Below are 16,922 nucleotides of genomic sequence, written 5' to 3'. Positions count from 1 at the left end.
GTCTGCCTGCAATAACCAGCTAGTGCATCGCTGGTGAAACTTCTTGGCTTGAACGAGTTCTGCACAAAATGATGTCAATCAACTGTTTCTTATTTTCAGTGACTGTCAAGACAATTTTCAGTGGAGGCAGCTGCGTACTTGTACTCAACTGATGCACTCTGCTTGCTTCTGTAGCTCGGTTAGATCCTCTTTGTGCTGAAGTCTTTGCCCCTGTCAAAGACAAGTCATACATCGTTTGCTGCGAAGGTGACTTCTTCTGAAGTATGTCTAGTTGACACCTCTGTCAGCAGCTGCTTCTTTAGGTTAGATTTAGCCTGGCAATCCTCATGCCACCAGAGTCAGTGAATGTTGACGTTGGTACAGGAGTGAAAGCTTGTGACAAAATATTCTTGATGTCAGCCCCTTGTGAACTTGCTTGTAGGCCTATCGCTCTTGAATAGATAAGGTTGGTGTCAAATACCTTTGTTGGACCAACCTGTACAAGCTTTTTGGTCACCAGCAGCATCTCTTCTATCCTCGGTATTGTGCCACAGAACCCGACAAGCCAGCTACGTTCAAATTCTTGTATTTAGCAAATTCCAGTTGTAAGTGCGTCATCAGCATTGACTGGTGCCACACTACTATTGCCTCTGTGTGCTTAGATGGGCTTAAGGGACTGATGCATACCTCTAGCTTCTTACCAATGACATCTCTGTTCATTGCATCTGCAACAATCCTAGGCTTCATTTCTTCTTTGGGGATCTCTTGGATTGTATTTGATGTGTGCTTGGTTTATAATAAGTTAGCGTCTCTAACTGTTCAAGAGTGGAAAAATAATTCTCATGAGTGACTATGTAAGAATTTATTAAGTCAGCGCGCTCTGAGTACAAAACTATTCCTTCTGCCTGAGTTCGAGTGGGGAGGATGGGGCTGTATTAGCAAAATATACTGATACAGACATCACATGTGTACCTTCTAGCTAATTATGTTCCATGACAAAATATTACTGAAGTTTTCATTAACAATAATTGAAATTCAATGAAAGTGGTTTCACTGTCATCTGGCTTCTAAGGCAGGAGGAGGTGGTAATAAGTACTCAGATTTCAAAATGCTCAACAGTGACACGGTGTCATCATGCAGCTTCTTTCAATTTAGGGTCTTGAAATTCAGAAGTGTCACACACACACACACACACAGCGCTTGCATTTGGCTACTGGACTCGAATGTGTCACCACTAGCTCATAGATCCCAATTACATCAGGAATGGCCTCAGGGGGTATTTTAAACTGTTGGGTGTATCATAAAGAAATGAGTTTGTCTGCCTTGCAAGAAGCAGCTGACGGACGCTGCTCTCATTTAAGTGGTAATACCAGCCTACAAAACAGCAGCCCGAACCGCAGCCACACGTCTGTGTCTCCCTGAAAGAGAGGACAGTACCGCAGCAGCAGCCAGATCTTGCTATGAGCACAGGATTGGAGGAGGGAGAACAGGTGTCCAAAGTGGAAATCCCATGCTGCCAGGGGAAAACATTCTAGTGTGGGCATGGCAAACTGGCTGAAAATCAGTTCCTAAGATCATTCCATTACAGTCAATGCACTGAGTTTCCCCAGCTCATTAAGGCTCCCATTATCAATGCATTCCGTACTGTCAGAGTTTCCTGGCACCGCAATTCGCCGGTTATAAGGCTGAAACAAATCTAACTTACCTCTCTAACATACTGCTGCTCTCGGTTCGCAGTATTTCTTTAAAGAAGGCCTTTCTAAAATCTTCCTGCACGTTACCAATAAAAATAAGTGTGGCCCATTGACAAAGTCGCAAGTGTGCACGCTGCTTTAGTTTCTCTGTCTTCAAATTGTAACGAGAAACTGTAGGAGGGATTTTCACATCTCCTAGGCCTAACTCAGCTCTCACTGAAATCAAAGGTCAGACTCCCACTGACTTTGTAAGGCCCATGCTGAGTGCTTTAGAAAACCCCACCCTTTATATTGTTATTTTTTAAAAAATACAAATAGGATTTTAAAAAAATGTTTCATTCTTTAACGTCTCTTTTCAGTAGATACCAAATTTTTGCTGCATTGATCCTTTTTGTGCGAGTGGCTGATACTTTGTCATCTTGCTGCTAGACAAGGGTTGCCTGCAAGTGTCCCATTTCCTCCCATCGGCCAGGATGATAGTCAGTGACACCCCTCCTAAGCCCTTGTTTCCACACCAGGTAAAGCCAAGTTAACAAGACCTTCAAGCAGCACCACTGCTGCACTGGGGAGATCTTGGTTAATTTTGTTTGTGGGCTCAAAACTGAGCCTAAAGAAAAGAACTGGCACATTATACCAAGCTGTACCCGTCTGACCTGATCCCAGCAGAAAGGAGCCTTCTGCTATTTTACTGGGTGGCAGGAAGTCACCACAATTCAATTAATTCCTATGTCTGATTTTGCCCATATTATATACAAGTCTAAGGGAGTCAGACTATGAGTTGGGGAGCAGTGACAATTCCCTAAGGGATTTTCCCTCAAGTCTTCTGCGTTTTTAAGAGCATGATGCTATACCCACATTGCTACGATACATGCTCACAAGAGATGGGCACACGCATGTCAGGAAAGCAACAGACCCACATTAGGGCAATGGCAGTTCTGATGCTTCTTTAAGACCGTCTTGGGTCTGGTGTATAAATTACACTGGAGTCAATGGGGCCCAGGTGTGCATATCCGAAGGCTAAAAAACATCTGGGATGACGGACATGCAGAAAGCATAAGAAAGTATCTCTGGCACACTGCAGTCCTGGCAACCAGACCGGGGGGAAGGGGGGGAGATTTCCCTTCCTGGATAACATGAGCTGCATCCACATGAGTGGAATCTAAATGCAGCTGAGAAGGCCTGAAACGCCAGCAGCACATTCCAGAACCACTGCCCAATGGCAGCTCGGGGTAAGGGCTTTTGAACTCTTCCTCTGATGATGCAGCAACAAACAGCATGATCATAAGGAAGTCTAGTGGCACCATGGCCAGCGTTAACCTTGTCAATGTGCAGCAGGAACAGGACAATTAGCTCTTCGATGGGGCCCGGGAGATATGGTTTGCAAAACTGAATCCAGAACAGTTTGCAGCGTAAAGAGTTAATTTCAGGAGTTGTACACAGTGCGGCCACATCCCCAAGGCAGACAGCTAGGGGCTCGTTAACGTTATCTTTCATTTTCAGGCTGCAAAGACACAGTTATTAAAACACTGCTGCAGAATCAGTATGCACCTTGCAGGCCTGTCTACCCCAGGATGGACACTGGAGCATTGAAAATGCCTTGGCTGTTTGCAGCACCAGGCCAGAAAGCACCATTGAGTCCTATACTGACTGTACCATTTCAACTCACTGGTTTGCTTTTAACCTGAATTGGTATCTTGTTATAACGCAGTGTTACCTGCACAGTCCTCCGGAGAGCTGCATAGAGGCATCTTCACTCCATAGTCAGCAGTCACATTCCAGCCGGCACCCACACAGTTGGAAACTGCTAGGCCTTCAATTAAAACAAAAAGAGGTTACTCCAGGGTCTTCAAAGGACTCCGCCTGCTCTGGCTAGGCGCGGGGTAGATGCCGCCACGATAGCTAGCTGAGAATTAGAAAGGCCTGAGCCTAATTTACAAATCTGGTGCACATTCCCGGCCACACCCGTGAGTCGCCTCTGCTCCCCTCTGGAGTAGAATGGAGCTCCAAGCAATGTCACAGCATGTTTCATTGGGGACCTAACCTCACCGACGTCCCCTACTTTTATCACTTTGAAACATGGGACAAGGGCAACGATATGCCAACGAGTGAAGGGAAAGTAACGACTGGGTTAGAGGGAAGATTTCTACTCTTTAAGGCTCATGCAGTCTGATGGATTCCTTGGCCACGTAATTCCTGTTAGGCCCAAACTCTAGCCATCAACGCACACGCGCTGAGTGAAGCAGGGCGATCTTGGAACTGCACAACACGGCCTCTCTGCCCTACACAAGCAAGAGAAAGTGTGCCTGGCTCACGCCGGCAAACACCTCGGCATTAACATTTTAAGTCTCGCCACGCCCAGCCCAGCCCCGCAGCGATCGGGCAGGGTCCCGCGTGATCACACAGGAAAGCCGTGGTGGGAGCGGCCTTGGCACTCCTGCCCCCTCAGCTGGCAGGGAGACGGCACGAGGCGGCGGGCTCCCAGAAAGGCCAGCAGGAGGCAAAGACACAGGCAGCTAATGTTTCAAGCTCAGGATAGGCGAGAGGGGCCTGAGCTCAGAAAGCAGAGGGTCAGGCTCTCTCTACGGGGCAGTTCAGCCTGCCCCACAAGGGAGGGGGCTGGGCCCTGCGATTGCCAGGGCCCGTGGGAAAGGCAGGACTGGTGCTCAGTACAGGTCTGTGCTGCTTCCAGCACCGCACAGGACGGAAACAGCCGAAGGGCAAAGGCACAGCACCTGTAGGTACCACTGCTGCCGCCTCTGCCAACTCTCCCCTATCCCCCATCCTAGCGTCTCCCCATCTCTCATCCCTCTTCCAGCTACTGGCCCCCTGGCCAGCACACCCTCTCCTGCCCTGCTCCGAGCGGACAGAGGGAGAGCAGCATGCCGCAGCAGACACTCATTCGCCCTGCTGCTCACAATGCTGCATGGGGCAGGGAAGCAGGCAGACGGCTGGGGAGAAGCAGCACTTCATTACTGGAGCCAGAGCCCCTAGCACCTCTAGGCAGAGCCTTGGCAACAGAGGCTTTTCTTTCTCACCTCCGCTCCCGAGCGGGCAAGCCCAGCTGCCTTTCCCTTTTCCCTCAAATCACCCTTCGCCGCCTGTGGGGAAACCCACAAGAGGCTCCTTTCTCACCTGACTTGCGTCGGGGGCAGGATCAGGGACCGAAAGTCAGGGAGAGAGAGGACAGCACTGCAGAGCTCCACTACTTATTACCATGGCCCTGCTAACTTCACGGCCCATTTCTGTAAATTTCACATTTTAAAAGTCTTGAATTTCAGGGTTTCTGATATTTAAATCTGAAATTTCACAGTGTTGTAACAAACAAACTACAGGGATATGTATTTAAAAATGGAAAATAAGCACGTAAAGCCCTTAAGAGCATAAGAACGGCCATGCTGGGTCAGACCAAAGGTCCATCTAGCCCAGTATCCTGACTTCCAACAGTGGGCAATGCCAGGTGCCCCAAATCAGCGTTTCTCAAACTAGGGGTCCCACCCAAAAGGGGGTCAGATCCCCATTAGCAGCTGAGTCAGAACTAGGATTGCTACATGACTGCTCTTGAGGCTTTTCAAACAGAGCAATTGCCTTTGGTTGTGCATCAAGCTTTATCCTTAGAGATGCTTGACGACCTGCTGTGTCAGTTGACCCAATTGCTTCATTTGAACATCTTGTAAAATTAAGGACAAGACTGAAACAACCTTCTCTCCTCTCCACAGAGGAACAGATATAGGAGTGGAGTGCCACAGATCCTTAAGGAAGTCATGAGGCGGGATTGTATATGGGGGGCTTTTTGCAAGTGACCAGTGATTTGGTACCTCAGTTCAAGACACCTGAAGGAGCCTGATCTTCAGAAAATGTTGAGTGCCAACCCTCTGACAATGACACCATTTCAAAGCATCTCAAAAATTGGATTCCTAAAAACCGAGACATCCAAAAGTCACTAGTCACTTTTAAAATCCTACCCTTATGTGTATTTCTAACTCTGCTCCTATTGATGTCAATGGGAATTTTACCAGAGATAGATCACCACTGAGTGCCTTTGAAGAATCCATCCCCAGAGCTCCTTGCCCATAGTAGGTTATCCTTATGCCTAGTTTTATACCACTGTTTAAAAGTCAGTCAAGACAATCATAGATCTGTTTTCCATTTTACTTAGCATGGGCGTCACACCTAGATCACCACAGTTAGAAACAGAAGCGATCCATCAGACCAACCGCATGACCCTGGAAATACAGAATACAGTACCCAGATAGTTAAGATATCACATATTTCACATACATGCCTTGCTGAGTTTTCTGCCTGGCTTGCTGTTCTCAGTCACTGATCTAGGATAATTGCAAGGGAAGGGCAAGAGAAACAATTCTTTTCCTTATTTTAAGCCTGCCATAATAGCGTCCAGGGGCATTCGAGGGGAAACAGGTGAGAAGCGGCAAGTTACACCTGTTATGAGAAGAGAGCTCCCTCCCCTTCCTCAGCACTGTGTCCACAGAGCAAAGTCTTGACTGCGTATAAACGTTCTGGTGGGCTATTCTGCCAACCAGCTTGTTGCACAGAGGGCAGAGTTACTGCTTTGCAGGTGGTTCTGTGTGTATTTCTGTCTCCCTGGGAACAGGCCGCACCCTCTCCAGGCATGCCTCTCATGAATGAATGCAGTCAAGCGGGGAGAGAGGTGGCGGGTCATGGGAGCACCTGCTCCGAGCACATGCACCTACTCCACACCACCACACCCACAGCCAGAGCAACACAGACCGCACTGAAGGCAACAGCACATGCCTGCTTCTGAAGGACATGGGTGGGGAGAGAATCGCCCCTCTCAACCGGCAGAGCTGCTTCTCAGCCTGTGGGAAGACTGCAGTAACTTCTGCATCCCCACACCCGCTCCGCCCGGGCAGGAGTTGGGGAAAGAGGTGGATACCTTCTGGTTCCTCACAGCCCCACCTGCTTCCAGCCTCACAAAGCCAAGCTTCATGGCAGCAATGCAAATTGCTGGCACGGCTCCCCATCCCACAGACAACGGAGCCGCTCGAACCACAGGGGCAGAATTATCCCAACTGGCTTTTTCTGTTGTTGTTTTTAAAAGAGCAAGATCTACACAGATATTTTCCACTCGATCACCAACAACAAACACTGAGACAAGGTCACTGGGAGAACGAAACGAGACCAAATTTAGAATCTTGGCGTTTGCTCACACACTCACCCCAGGATCATTCAGTCTCACAGCTGGACAGTTTATCTACACAAAAGCTAAGGCCTCAATCCCCCGACGTCTGCCCAACTGTTGAATGCAAGCACGGGAGCAGTTCCATTGACATCAGTCAGACTACTCATGGGTGAAGTTCAGCATAAGTCTGAGCGACAGCAGGATCAGAGCCTAAATCCTTATTTTAGATGCACTTGCAGCGCTACAAGGCCAACTGAGCACAGATCTGGGGTGCCTACTTTCAGACACCTTAAAGCGAGCTGATTTTCAAAGAGTGCGCTCTTAGCATTTTCTGAAAATCAGGCCCCTTTCAGATTAGGTCTCTAAAACTGGAGGCAGCCAAAACTGTTAGTCGCTTATGAAAATCTTGGCTTCAGTGTCTAATATGACTCCAATTCAGGAAGTGTAGAATAGCAAAATAAAGCCACTGCAAAACCAGTGTAATTGTAGCTGGGCAGAACTCCCTTCTCTCCTGAATTGTTAATACGGCAGCAATCAAGCGCCATCACATTCCAGCAGATGGGACAAGGCTCTATCCCACGTGTTAAATATAGAGCCAGTCCCATGTCAGGAAGCCTTTCCCACCAAGTATTTCTCACCCAATCTATACCAAGGCTGTTTTAAAGCTTTCGGTTAAGTTCTGTGCTTAGGGCCCAATCCTACCCCCCTGAGTAACCTGGCTAGGGTGACAAAAGTCCCTTGCTCTCCCAGTGGTTGGCAGAGATAAGGACCTGGATGACAGCTGGCTGGATTAAATTCAGTCTGCGTGAGAGAGGGGTGATGCTGACTCTCTCCCACTGACCTGCTGTGACACCTTGGGCAAGACATTTCTCCTCTGTTCAGAAGCCAGTGGGAGGGCTGTTCAGAGTAAACATGAAGAGACGGGGCTCTAAAAGGCTGATTAGAGGGGCTCATGGTTCCAGGTTTCATAGGACTGTTGTCCAATCACAAGTTATTGGACTCAGTGGCGTTCGCCTACTTAGAAGAAAAGAATAATTCCCCCTGCCACACAAATTACTGGGTTATCCAGGAGATCAGACTAAATCAGGGGTTGGCAACCTTTCAGAAGTGGTGTGCCAAGTCTTCATTTATTCACTCTGATTTAAGATTTCACGTGCCAGTAATACATGTTAACGTTTTTAGAAGGTCTCTTTCTATAAGTCTATAATATAGAACTAAATTATGGTTGTATGTACAGTAAATAAGGTTTTTAAAATGTTTGAGATGCTTCATTGAAAATTAAATTAAAATGCAGACCCTCCCGGACCGGCGGCCAGGACCCAGGCAGTGAGAGTGCTGCTGAAAATCAGCTCCTGTGTTGCCTTCGGCATGTGTGCCATAGGTTGCCTACCCCTGGACTAGATGATTAAACATAGTGGTCTCTTCTGGCCTTAACATCTATGAGTGGAGTCCAGGACAGGTAGCACCCCACACACTTTAGCTGGAGGGTGTGGGTTCCCCAAAGCAACCGAGTTTGTTGTCAATTCTTTTGAGCCTTCCAGCAACAATAAAAAAAAAAGTTCCTGCCAACCCCCCTAAGAACTCCCTTCGCTTGCCAGTCAATAACAAAACAATATTGTACACGATGCATAATTTCTTAATGACAGTGTCTCCGCACACACTAATTCTATTGACACAGGAGTACTCAGAGCTTGCCAGTCCAAAAATCCCCATGCTGCAGGACAGCTACAACCCAAAGTAGAGCAAATTCTATTCAGTTACACTACACTGGGACGTAACGAATCACTGAATGTGCAGAAACCCATAGGAACACATCTTATACCCCAGCTGGCGTGTTAAAGGTCCAAGTGGATGCCACAAAAGCACAGAAATCCCATAGCCCTGCCCCACCCATGCAGCCCAAACCCCACGGACCAGTAATGAAAGGGCACATATGGAGTGAAGCAGGTTGATGCTGGGAAGGCAGTTCTCCCCTCTGCCATGCATTCCCCAAGGACCCAGATCTGCCAGGCCCATGTCCCTTCCATTTATGGTGACCAGATATCCCGATTTTATAGGGACAGTCCCGATTTTTGGGACTTCCACTCAAAGGTAGATGGAATAACGCATGCCTCCTCTCTGTACAAACAATGGACTTTCAACTTACAAGTCTTATTTAAAATGGGTGAGCTGAAAAATAGCATATCAGGGTAGGGACGAAAGCAGCCCGAAGCCTGCAAAATATTAAAATATTTGTTGCACTGATTTCACTAAAAAAAAACTGCACCACCAAAAGAGAATGCCCTGCTTCTCACCAGGCATTAGCTTCTATGGGTTTTGAGGCTACTGAGAATGCTTAGGACCCAGATCCAAATTCAAGGTTTGCGTGGCAATCTTGGCAGACTGTCACTGCAGGAATACCTGGAAATAATCATTTCTGACCCCCTGCCCAGGACAGGGGCAGTGTGTGTTCAGACAGAAATCAGAGCCCGCTACAGACAACACTGCACACACTATGTCAAAATAGGGTAACCAGATAGCCAGTGTAAAAAATTGGGGTGGGGGTAATAGGCACCTATATAAGAAAAAGCCCCCAAGATCGTGACTGTCCCTATAAAATCGGGACATCTGGTCACCCTATGTCAAAAGAAAGTAAGTTACCACTTGTATATAGGACTTGGAAAAGTTACTCGGAGTCTACAAGCCCCTGGACTAAGCGTAATCATCAGGCAAAGACGCACTGGTACCCCAGACATACAACCCCAAATCCCCCAAGGGCCCCACACGCCCCCCCATCCCAACTCACACCTTATCCTGCTCAGTGTCTGGGCACCGCCACTGCTTTGGCCCTGAAGACCCAGCTCTTCCACCAGCTGAATGCTGCCCCCCGTCCAAACCCCACCCTTGCCAACAAACCTGTATGCGCTGGGGTGATAGCAGTTTCAGCTCGTAGTGTCCCCTACACAGAGCCCTCTGCTGATGTGCCCCCCCCCATGAAGCAGCAGTAGCAGCCCCACTCCCCAGCATCCTATTGTAAACAATGGGGAGCAGCTCCGTTCCCCCACCCCAATAGAAGCCCCCGCACCAGGCAGTGCAGCGGTCTCTCTGCTGGCTCAGGCAGACATGGCTGCATCGGTTTGCAGCACGCTGGTATCTGACGGTTCTCCCGGCAACCCCCAGGACTGGAGACGTATGGCCAGAAAGAGCTCCGCTGACATTAAGACACCTATATGCGGGGGATGGATTTGGCAGCTGCTAGGAGTGAAGTCCTTTTGAAAATCCAACCATGAATTCCCACCCCCACCCTCCCAAGCCCTCCCACAATGAAACCTTTGCCATCAGCAGGATCTCTCTCTGGCTAAGTGGATTCGTCACGCCCTGCTGATGTACATATAAAATGCCATCGTTGTTTATTTAAATGGAGTTACTAAGAAGGGATTAGGAACAGTGTCCTGTTCTGCTGTTGGTTTTCAGACTCCTGTAAAAAGCCCAGAATTCTGGATAGGGAACTGTGCTGTGTGACGTTCACATGCTCCATAAAGCCGGCAGGAACCCAGCACTTCTCTGAAGATTGGTAAAACATTTTATAGGGCAACTTTCACCTGGGTTGTATACTTCTAAAAAGGGTTTTTTTTAAATAAAACAAAACAGGACCTTTAAAGCTTACTTCACCAACACCACCCCAAGATGAGGAGAAAATTTCAATCCAGCCTTAGGTAAAGCTAAGCCTTTAAAATGAAGTCCCTGCCATGAAAACACAGGTGAGATGGGTCTATTCTTCTACCCGCATGCTCCATTCCCATTGATACTGACTGTTATAGACATGCACTGAGAGGAAACAGCACAGGCATTCTCAAAACAACCAACTGGGATCATCTGAAGTCTCGGGGCTGGATCCTGCAAATGGGAGACCTCAGAAGATTGGAAAGGGAGGATTAATTCCATCCCGAGTGCCCACAGAAATACGTATCTAACCTCACACATGGAGTACAGCCGCATGATGATGCAGGGGAGCTTCCCCTCATATTACTACATGCACTCGGAGAACAGACCTTCAGCCTGATGGGACAGATGAACATTGAAAGCCTCACACTAATGCTGGACAGAATGGCAGGTTTAAAGCCCCACACGCATTAAATTGAAAACTGTACCTCTGCAGACAGTGAGGGCAACCCAACCCACCGAAGGGAACATGCACAGGGGAAACATTATGAATTTGTGCCCTTTCTAGCTTCTTTATCACGTACAAGACGGCTTGAAGGGCTTGTTGTTGGAAATTGATTTCCTCTCCCTCCTCAGGTCCCAATGGCCCTGGAAGACAGTGTCATGACCGGACAAGCAGTGAAACGACAGCACAAAGGCAAAGTGGAGCAATTGTGAAGGAAAGTGATTGTTAGCCAGTTGTAACTCATAAGAACAGCCGTACCAGGTCAGATTAAAGGTCCATCTAGCCCAGTATCTGTCTACCAACATTGGCCAATGCCAGGTGCCCCTGAGGGAGTGAACCTAACAGGCAATGATCAAGTGATCTCTCTACTGCCATCCATCTCCATCCTCTGACGAACAGAGGCTAGGGACACCATTCTTACCCATCCTAGCTAATAGCCTTTTATGGACTTAGCCACCATGAATTTATCCAGTCCCCTTTTAAACATTGTTATAGTCCTAGCCTTCACAACCTCCTCAGGTAAGTTGACTGTGCGCTGCGTGAAGACGAACTCCAATAACTCTGCAACACATTAGGAAAGAGCTGGGCTTATTACAAGATTCAGCAAAGGGGTGGCAACACACATCACTAGGCCTCCACCGGCTCCACCATCGAAAGCAAGACTTGACACTCCTACCGTGTTGATGGCCTTGTCTACACTAGACAATGTTGCTGCTCTAACCAGACCAGTATAGTTAAAGCAGCAAAGAAAAACCTAGTGTGACATAGTGACACCAGTGTACGAGTGCTTTTAAGCTTAGACAAAGCCTAAGGCTGAAAAACAAAAACAAAAAACATTTTTAAATAAGACTTTTGGACCCTCTTTATACATCTTAAAGGCCTAAAATAGGAGATAAGTCTAAGTCTTGTAAAAATCCTTTACAGTTCATCTTTAGGGCTAATATTATATCGGGGCAGGATGGGGGAGCCATGAAACCATCCCTTTTGCTAACAACTCAGTAAATCTATCCATCCCTCAAATACTTGCAAGGAAGTCAGCGGCTCAGAATTACCATCGGGTTTAATTTCTGACAGGTTTAATTTCAAAAAGTTACCAGGCTTCTCCCATCTTATTTTAGGTTGGGTTTTCTCTCCCCATTTCATGAGATTTTTCTTGGTGTTTTTTTAAAACAATCATTTAAATGACTCCATTGAAAGATGGAAGAAGGACCACTCAGAGGAGCCTGGAAGAGCTGTGACATTTCAGGCATGCATTTTAGGTTAATAAGCAGCAATTCAACCATTAACTGATAAACATGTATTTTGTTAAAAACTACATGTTGCCTACCAACCTCCATGCTAGCCAAAAACCCCTGTACTATTTATTCTCAGATGTTAAGAGCCATCAAACATCTAAAGGGGGTTGTTTGTTTTTTTTGTTTTCTGAAAGCTTTAAACAGAGCATGTTTTGAGCACAGAAGATTTGGAGGCCACACTTCATGAAGTATATCTTCAACATAAATGGCTAATAAGGATTAAGAGATACTATGTACCCTGTTACCAACACCAGTACTGGGTTCTACATGGTTATAAGTGTATCAGTCAAAGCTGTTCTTGATTGTTATAACCCAGGTGTTGACTATAACGACTGATCAGTCAGTTGTAAGACAGCTATTAATCACTTATTAACCTTTCACGTGCCATTTATAAATGCACCTTAATCTACAAGGGTGACTGATTCTTCACTTTCTTCGGTCAAGGAGCCCAACAGTCTATTGGTGTCTCCTGCTTGGACCACTAATGGCTCTGCCCACATCCTTCCAGCAGCCATCCCACCCACACCCCCTATCACCACCACTACCAACACCACCTGATGAGGTTTTTAACTGAAAATATCTCAAAGGGTCTACGCAGAAAACTGCAGCTTTTAAACAGGACACATCAGGCGTTTTGTAGCCAGATGCACTCAGCGTCCTAACCCTGATCTGTGGCTCCGGGACCGCAGGGTGCCAGTGTGTAAGACATAACCCAGTTTTGAGTTACAGGGGCATGGGAGGAAGAGAGGAAGGGAGGGAGGGGGGCGGACAAAGCCCCTAGCTACACCATGCCGCGCTGGTTTTCTTTTGCTAACATTTTAACGCACGAAGAACTTGAATCCTCAAGTGCCTTAAAATAAAAATGTTTGTTCTACAGCTAAAAATAGCCCCCCGCTCTCGCTCGGGGCAGATTCCGAAAGCGGAGAGACTCAGAAACCCCTGGAAGCAGGGTGAGGGCCAGCGAGGTCACCATGCAAGCAGCCAGGGTGACAAGCCCCCGCTGGGCACCCCGGGAAGGGCCGGATCAGTCAAGCTGCCACGTTTGAGTTGGGGGCTTTTCCCTGCAGGGCGCAAACAGCTGGCAGGGAAGGCAGCGGGGCTCTGGCTCCCCCCGCAGCGGCAGCAGCGATTCCCCTCTCCCAGCAGCGCCGCTGGAGCCACCCCCCTCCCATTGCAGCAGCAGCAGGTGGGGGCTGCCCTTTGCTCCGTCCCCTCCTTACCCAGCAGCAGCAGCAGCCCGGGGCCGCTGCCCAGGACCACCGCGTCCATCCGAGCCCCGGGGCTGGGGGAGCAGCCGCCTCCCCCCAGCAGCAGCAGCAGCACCTGGGCAGCGCGCGTCCGGCAGCGCAAATAAACCCGGGCACAGCAGGGATTGAACCCGCGCGGCCAGCGCGGCCCGCCCCCTGCCGGCGGCCCGGGGCGCGGAGCGCGCGCCGGTTCCCATTGGCTCCGGGGCGGGCCGGGAGTCGCGCGCCCCGGGGCCTCGTGGCAATTCTCCGGCCGCCTCGCGCCCCGAGCGCTGCGCCGCAGGCAACAGGGGGCGCTCAAGGGGCCGCGCTAGGCAGCGGGTGCAAGGACGTGTGGTGGACACAGGGCCTCGGATCGGGGGTGAACGCGCAGCGTGCAAGCTAAGCTGATGAAAGACCCGTGTGTCCGTCCACGCGCCGGGGTGTGTGTGTGTTTAAACAGAACTGGTGTAAAATCACACCTGTGCGTGAAACGGCTGCAGTTGGCAGAATGGGGGGCACACAATCACATCGGTTTAACATGCACCGTGCAAGCTAAGCTGATGAAAGACCCTTGTGTCCGTCCACGCGCCGGGGTGTGTGTGTGTAAACAGAACTGGTGTAAAATCACACCTGTTCGTGAAATGGCTGCAGTTGGCAGGATGGGGGGCACACAATCACATCGGTTTAACATGCACCGTGCAAGCTAAGCTGATGAAAGACACCAATAAGAGTGTGGACACAGGGTGTGGGTGTGTGCATGTAAAAGAGAACTGGTTTGAAATCACACCTTTAGCTAAACTGGGGCACGTGCGTGTGCAGATATGTCTTTATACCCTAGAGTCCCCTACAGAGGGGGGTTGGATTGCATACACACCCGATGGATATTAGTAATGAGGACATGGCATCATCCTTCTTTTTAATTCTGCTTCTCTTTTGCCAGCCGTCATGATTTTACCTCATAGCTTGCAGGATTTGGTGTTTTGTTTTGTTTTGTTTTTTAAGTCCCAGCTGCTGGAGCCAAGAGAGGAGATAGCATGAGAATCTCAGCTAAATCAGTACACTTCTAGCGCTCCTGGTTACAGAGAAGTGTTTAAGACACAAAGCAAGTGAACTCTGAAGGCTAAAAACCAGAAGTCAAATAAAAAAAAATTGGGACGGATTAAGTCATGTGTTTAAACCATTTTTCTGAGTTGTGCGGGGATGACTCTGGACTTTTCACTATTTGGGGTTGACACTGTTCTGGGTTTGCTGTGTTGATCAACTAATTACTCCCTGATACAATCTCTATTATGTCAATAGGATGCAATAAAACAAACGTGTCGATGGTTTGGCATCAATCCAGAGCAGGGAGTGAGTTTGCGGTAGGCCCATTTGTATAGCGAATGCCAGCCTGATAAATGGAAAGAGAAGTCACCTCCAAACAGAGAAAAAAGGATTGGGGAGGAGGGGATGTATGTGACGCTCTGAAGTTCAACCCAGTCAGAGGTTTTGTTACTGCCTGCCCTGTAACTCTGGCTGAGAGCAGCTGATGCCAGGAGGGTGCGCACAGCACAGTGGCCTGGTTACACCATGCAAGGTGCCACTAACCCTCCCAGGCTCGAGTTCTCCCCAAAACCATCTTGCTCTGCAGTGCTCATCCCCTCAGACTGTGGCACCCACAAACCCGGCTCAAGTTTGCTGCTCCTTTACAGGGACAACACAGAAGCTGACTAACGGGACTTGACAAACCCGCCACTTCCATCAAAGCACTGTGTTGGCTTATGGCAAAGGGAAAACCAGGACATAGGTTTAAGGGAGACCACACATGAGGAATAAGGACAGAAATGGTTACAAACGAAAAAAGTAAAAATATGCTTCTGAGACTAAAGCACAACTTAAGAGTCCAAAGACGTTTTTGCCACCACAGTCATTCTTGCAGCATGACTGGCCCATTCCTTAGCCAGACCCAACATACAGAGCTCAAAGCACTTGGTTTCTTGACTCCTCGGGAGAAGGATGCCTGTGATTGGCATCCCAGTGGAGCCAACTGAGATCACTCAATTAGGGTGAACTACAAAGAATGGGGCAGACAATCCCCAAAGCTTGTGGATATTTCAATACTTAGATTTACTCAGCCGGCACAAAACAGTTTCTTTATTACCTCATTGGTTGCCCAGAAGCCAACAACACAGTTCCCAGCCTCAGGTCTCCACCCAGATACCCAAGTCAAGAATGATGAAGATTACTGAAAATCTTTTTCATCGTATAAAAGAAAAGGTTCTTCCAATCCCAAAGGATCAGACACATCACCTCCCACATTAATGAATATTCCAGATCTTACCCAAATACATGCTTACAGCCAATTCTTATTAACTAAACTAAAATGTATTTAAAAAAAGAAAAGAGAGAGAGTATGGTTAAAAGATCAGTATACGTACAGACCGGAGTTCAATTCTTGAGGTTCAGATCCCTAGCCGAGTTGGTGAGCTCTGAAGTTGCAAAGAGTTCTTTTAGAATTTAGTCCATAAATTATAGTCCAGTGTTCAATATCAAATTCAGGGTGTTCCAGCTTAACTGGGATCTCAGTCTTGCAACTCAAACTTCCCCTGATGAAGCTTAAGCAAATCTGAGATGACAGGATCAGGACCCAAGCATCTTTTATACAGTTTTCTAGCAGCCGCTTGACCATACAGTCCTGGATAAACAATAGGCTTTTGATGTAGCCTTCTGTTTCCTAAGCACCACCAGTAATTAGTTACACAAATTAACATAGGGTAATTTATCCATTAGGCAGTCTATCACTAACTTCAAAGAGACATACAAACAATGACATTATTTCACCCAAGATTCATCTAAATCAGTGGATCCCAAACTTGGTTCACGGCTTATTCAGGGTAAGCCCCCAGTGGGCCACAAGATGCTTTGTTTACATGAGCATCTGCAGGTACAGCCACTTCCAGTTCCCAGTGGCCATGGTTTGCCATTCCCAGCCAATGGGAGCTGCGGGAAGCGGTGGTCCGGTCTGCACTGCTTCCCACAGCTCCCATTGACTGGGAACGGCGAACTGAAGCCACTGGGAGCCGTAAGTGGCCGTACCTGCAGACGCTCAGGTAAAGCGTCTCATGGCCCACAGGGGGCTTACCCTGAACAAGCCACAAACCAAATTTGGGAACCACTGATCTAAACGTTAATATTTCCTTTTGATCCTTGAATTAATAGTTATAGTGACAGACAGGAACTGTCTGTTTACATGGCTAACGTTTATGAGTACACACAGACAATTAGTATTACTTCTTACTTCTAACTGCTAACAACATAAGTTTGCCTTTCAAAATTCTGGCCTATTGCATTGAATGGCCCTTATTACCATTCTAACATGACTTTAAAGGTTGGCTTTGGGTCATTCAGCCTGCAAGCTGTTTAACTCTTTCTGGCCAT

General features: G+C 48.0%; 1 protein-coding gene across 2 annotated transcripts in view; it reads right to left on the bottom strand.

Moving 5' to 3' along the window:
* BTC (betacellulin) overlaps positions 1-13,652 on the bottom strand; it is a 30,155-nt gene extending 16,503 nt beyond the window's left edge. Inside the window, exons 1-2 of one of the 2 annotated variants that reach the window (XM_039539462.1) lie at positions 13,497-13,652; positions 3,388-3,483 (exon numbers count right to left, since the gene is read on the bottom strand). In XM_039539462.1, the coding sequence (XP_039395396.1) occupies positions 3,388-3,483; positions 13,497-13,545 (145 nt within the window). In that variant the 5' untranslated portion in view covers positions 13,546-13,652. The remainder of the gene's footprint in view (positions 1-3,387; positions 3,484-13,496) is intronic. The other variant, XM_039539463.1, reaches the window with a different exon arrangement.
* Between the last annotated feature and the right edge of the window lie 3,270 nt (positions 13,653-16,922).

Source organism: Mauremys reevesii, linkage group 5, assembly GCF_016161935.1.
Source record: "Mauremys reevesii isolate NIE-2019 linkage group 5, ASM1616193v1, whole genome shotgun sequence".
Classification (NCBI taxonomy): Eukaryota; Metazoa; Chordata; order Testudines; family Geoemydidae; genus Mauremys; species Mauremys reevesii.
The sequence above is the reverse complement of the archived record's forward strand: the minus strand, read 5'-3'. Positions and strand labels throughout refer to the sequence as shown.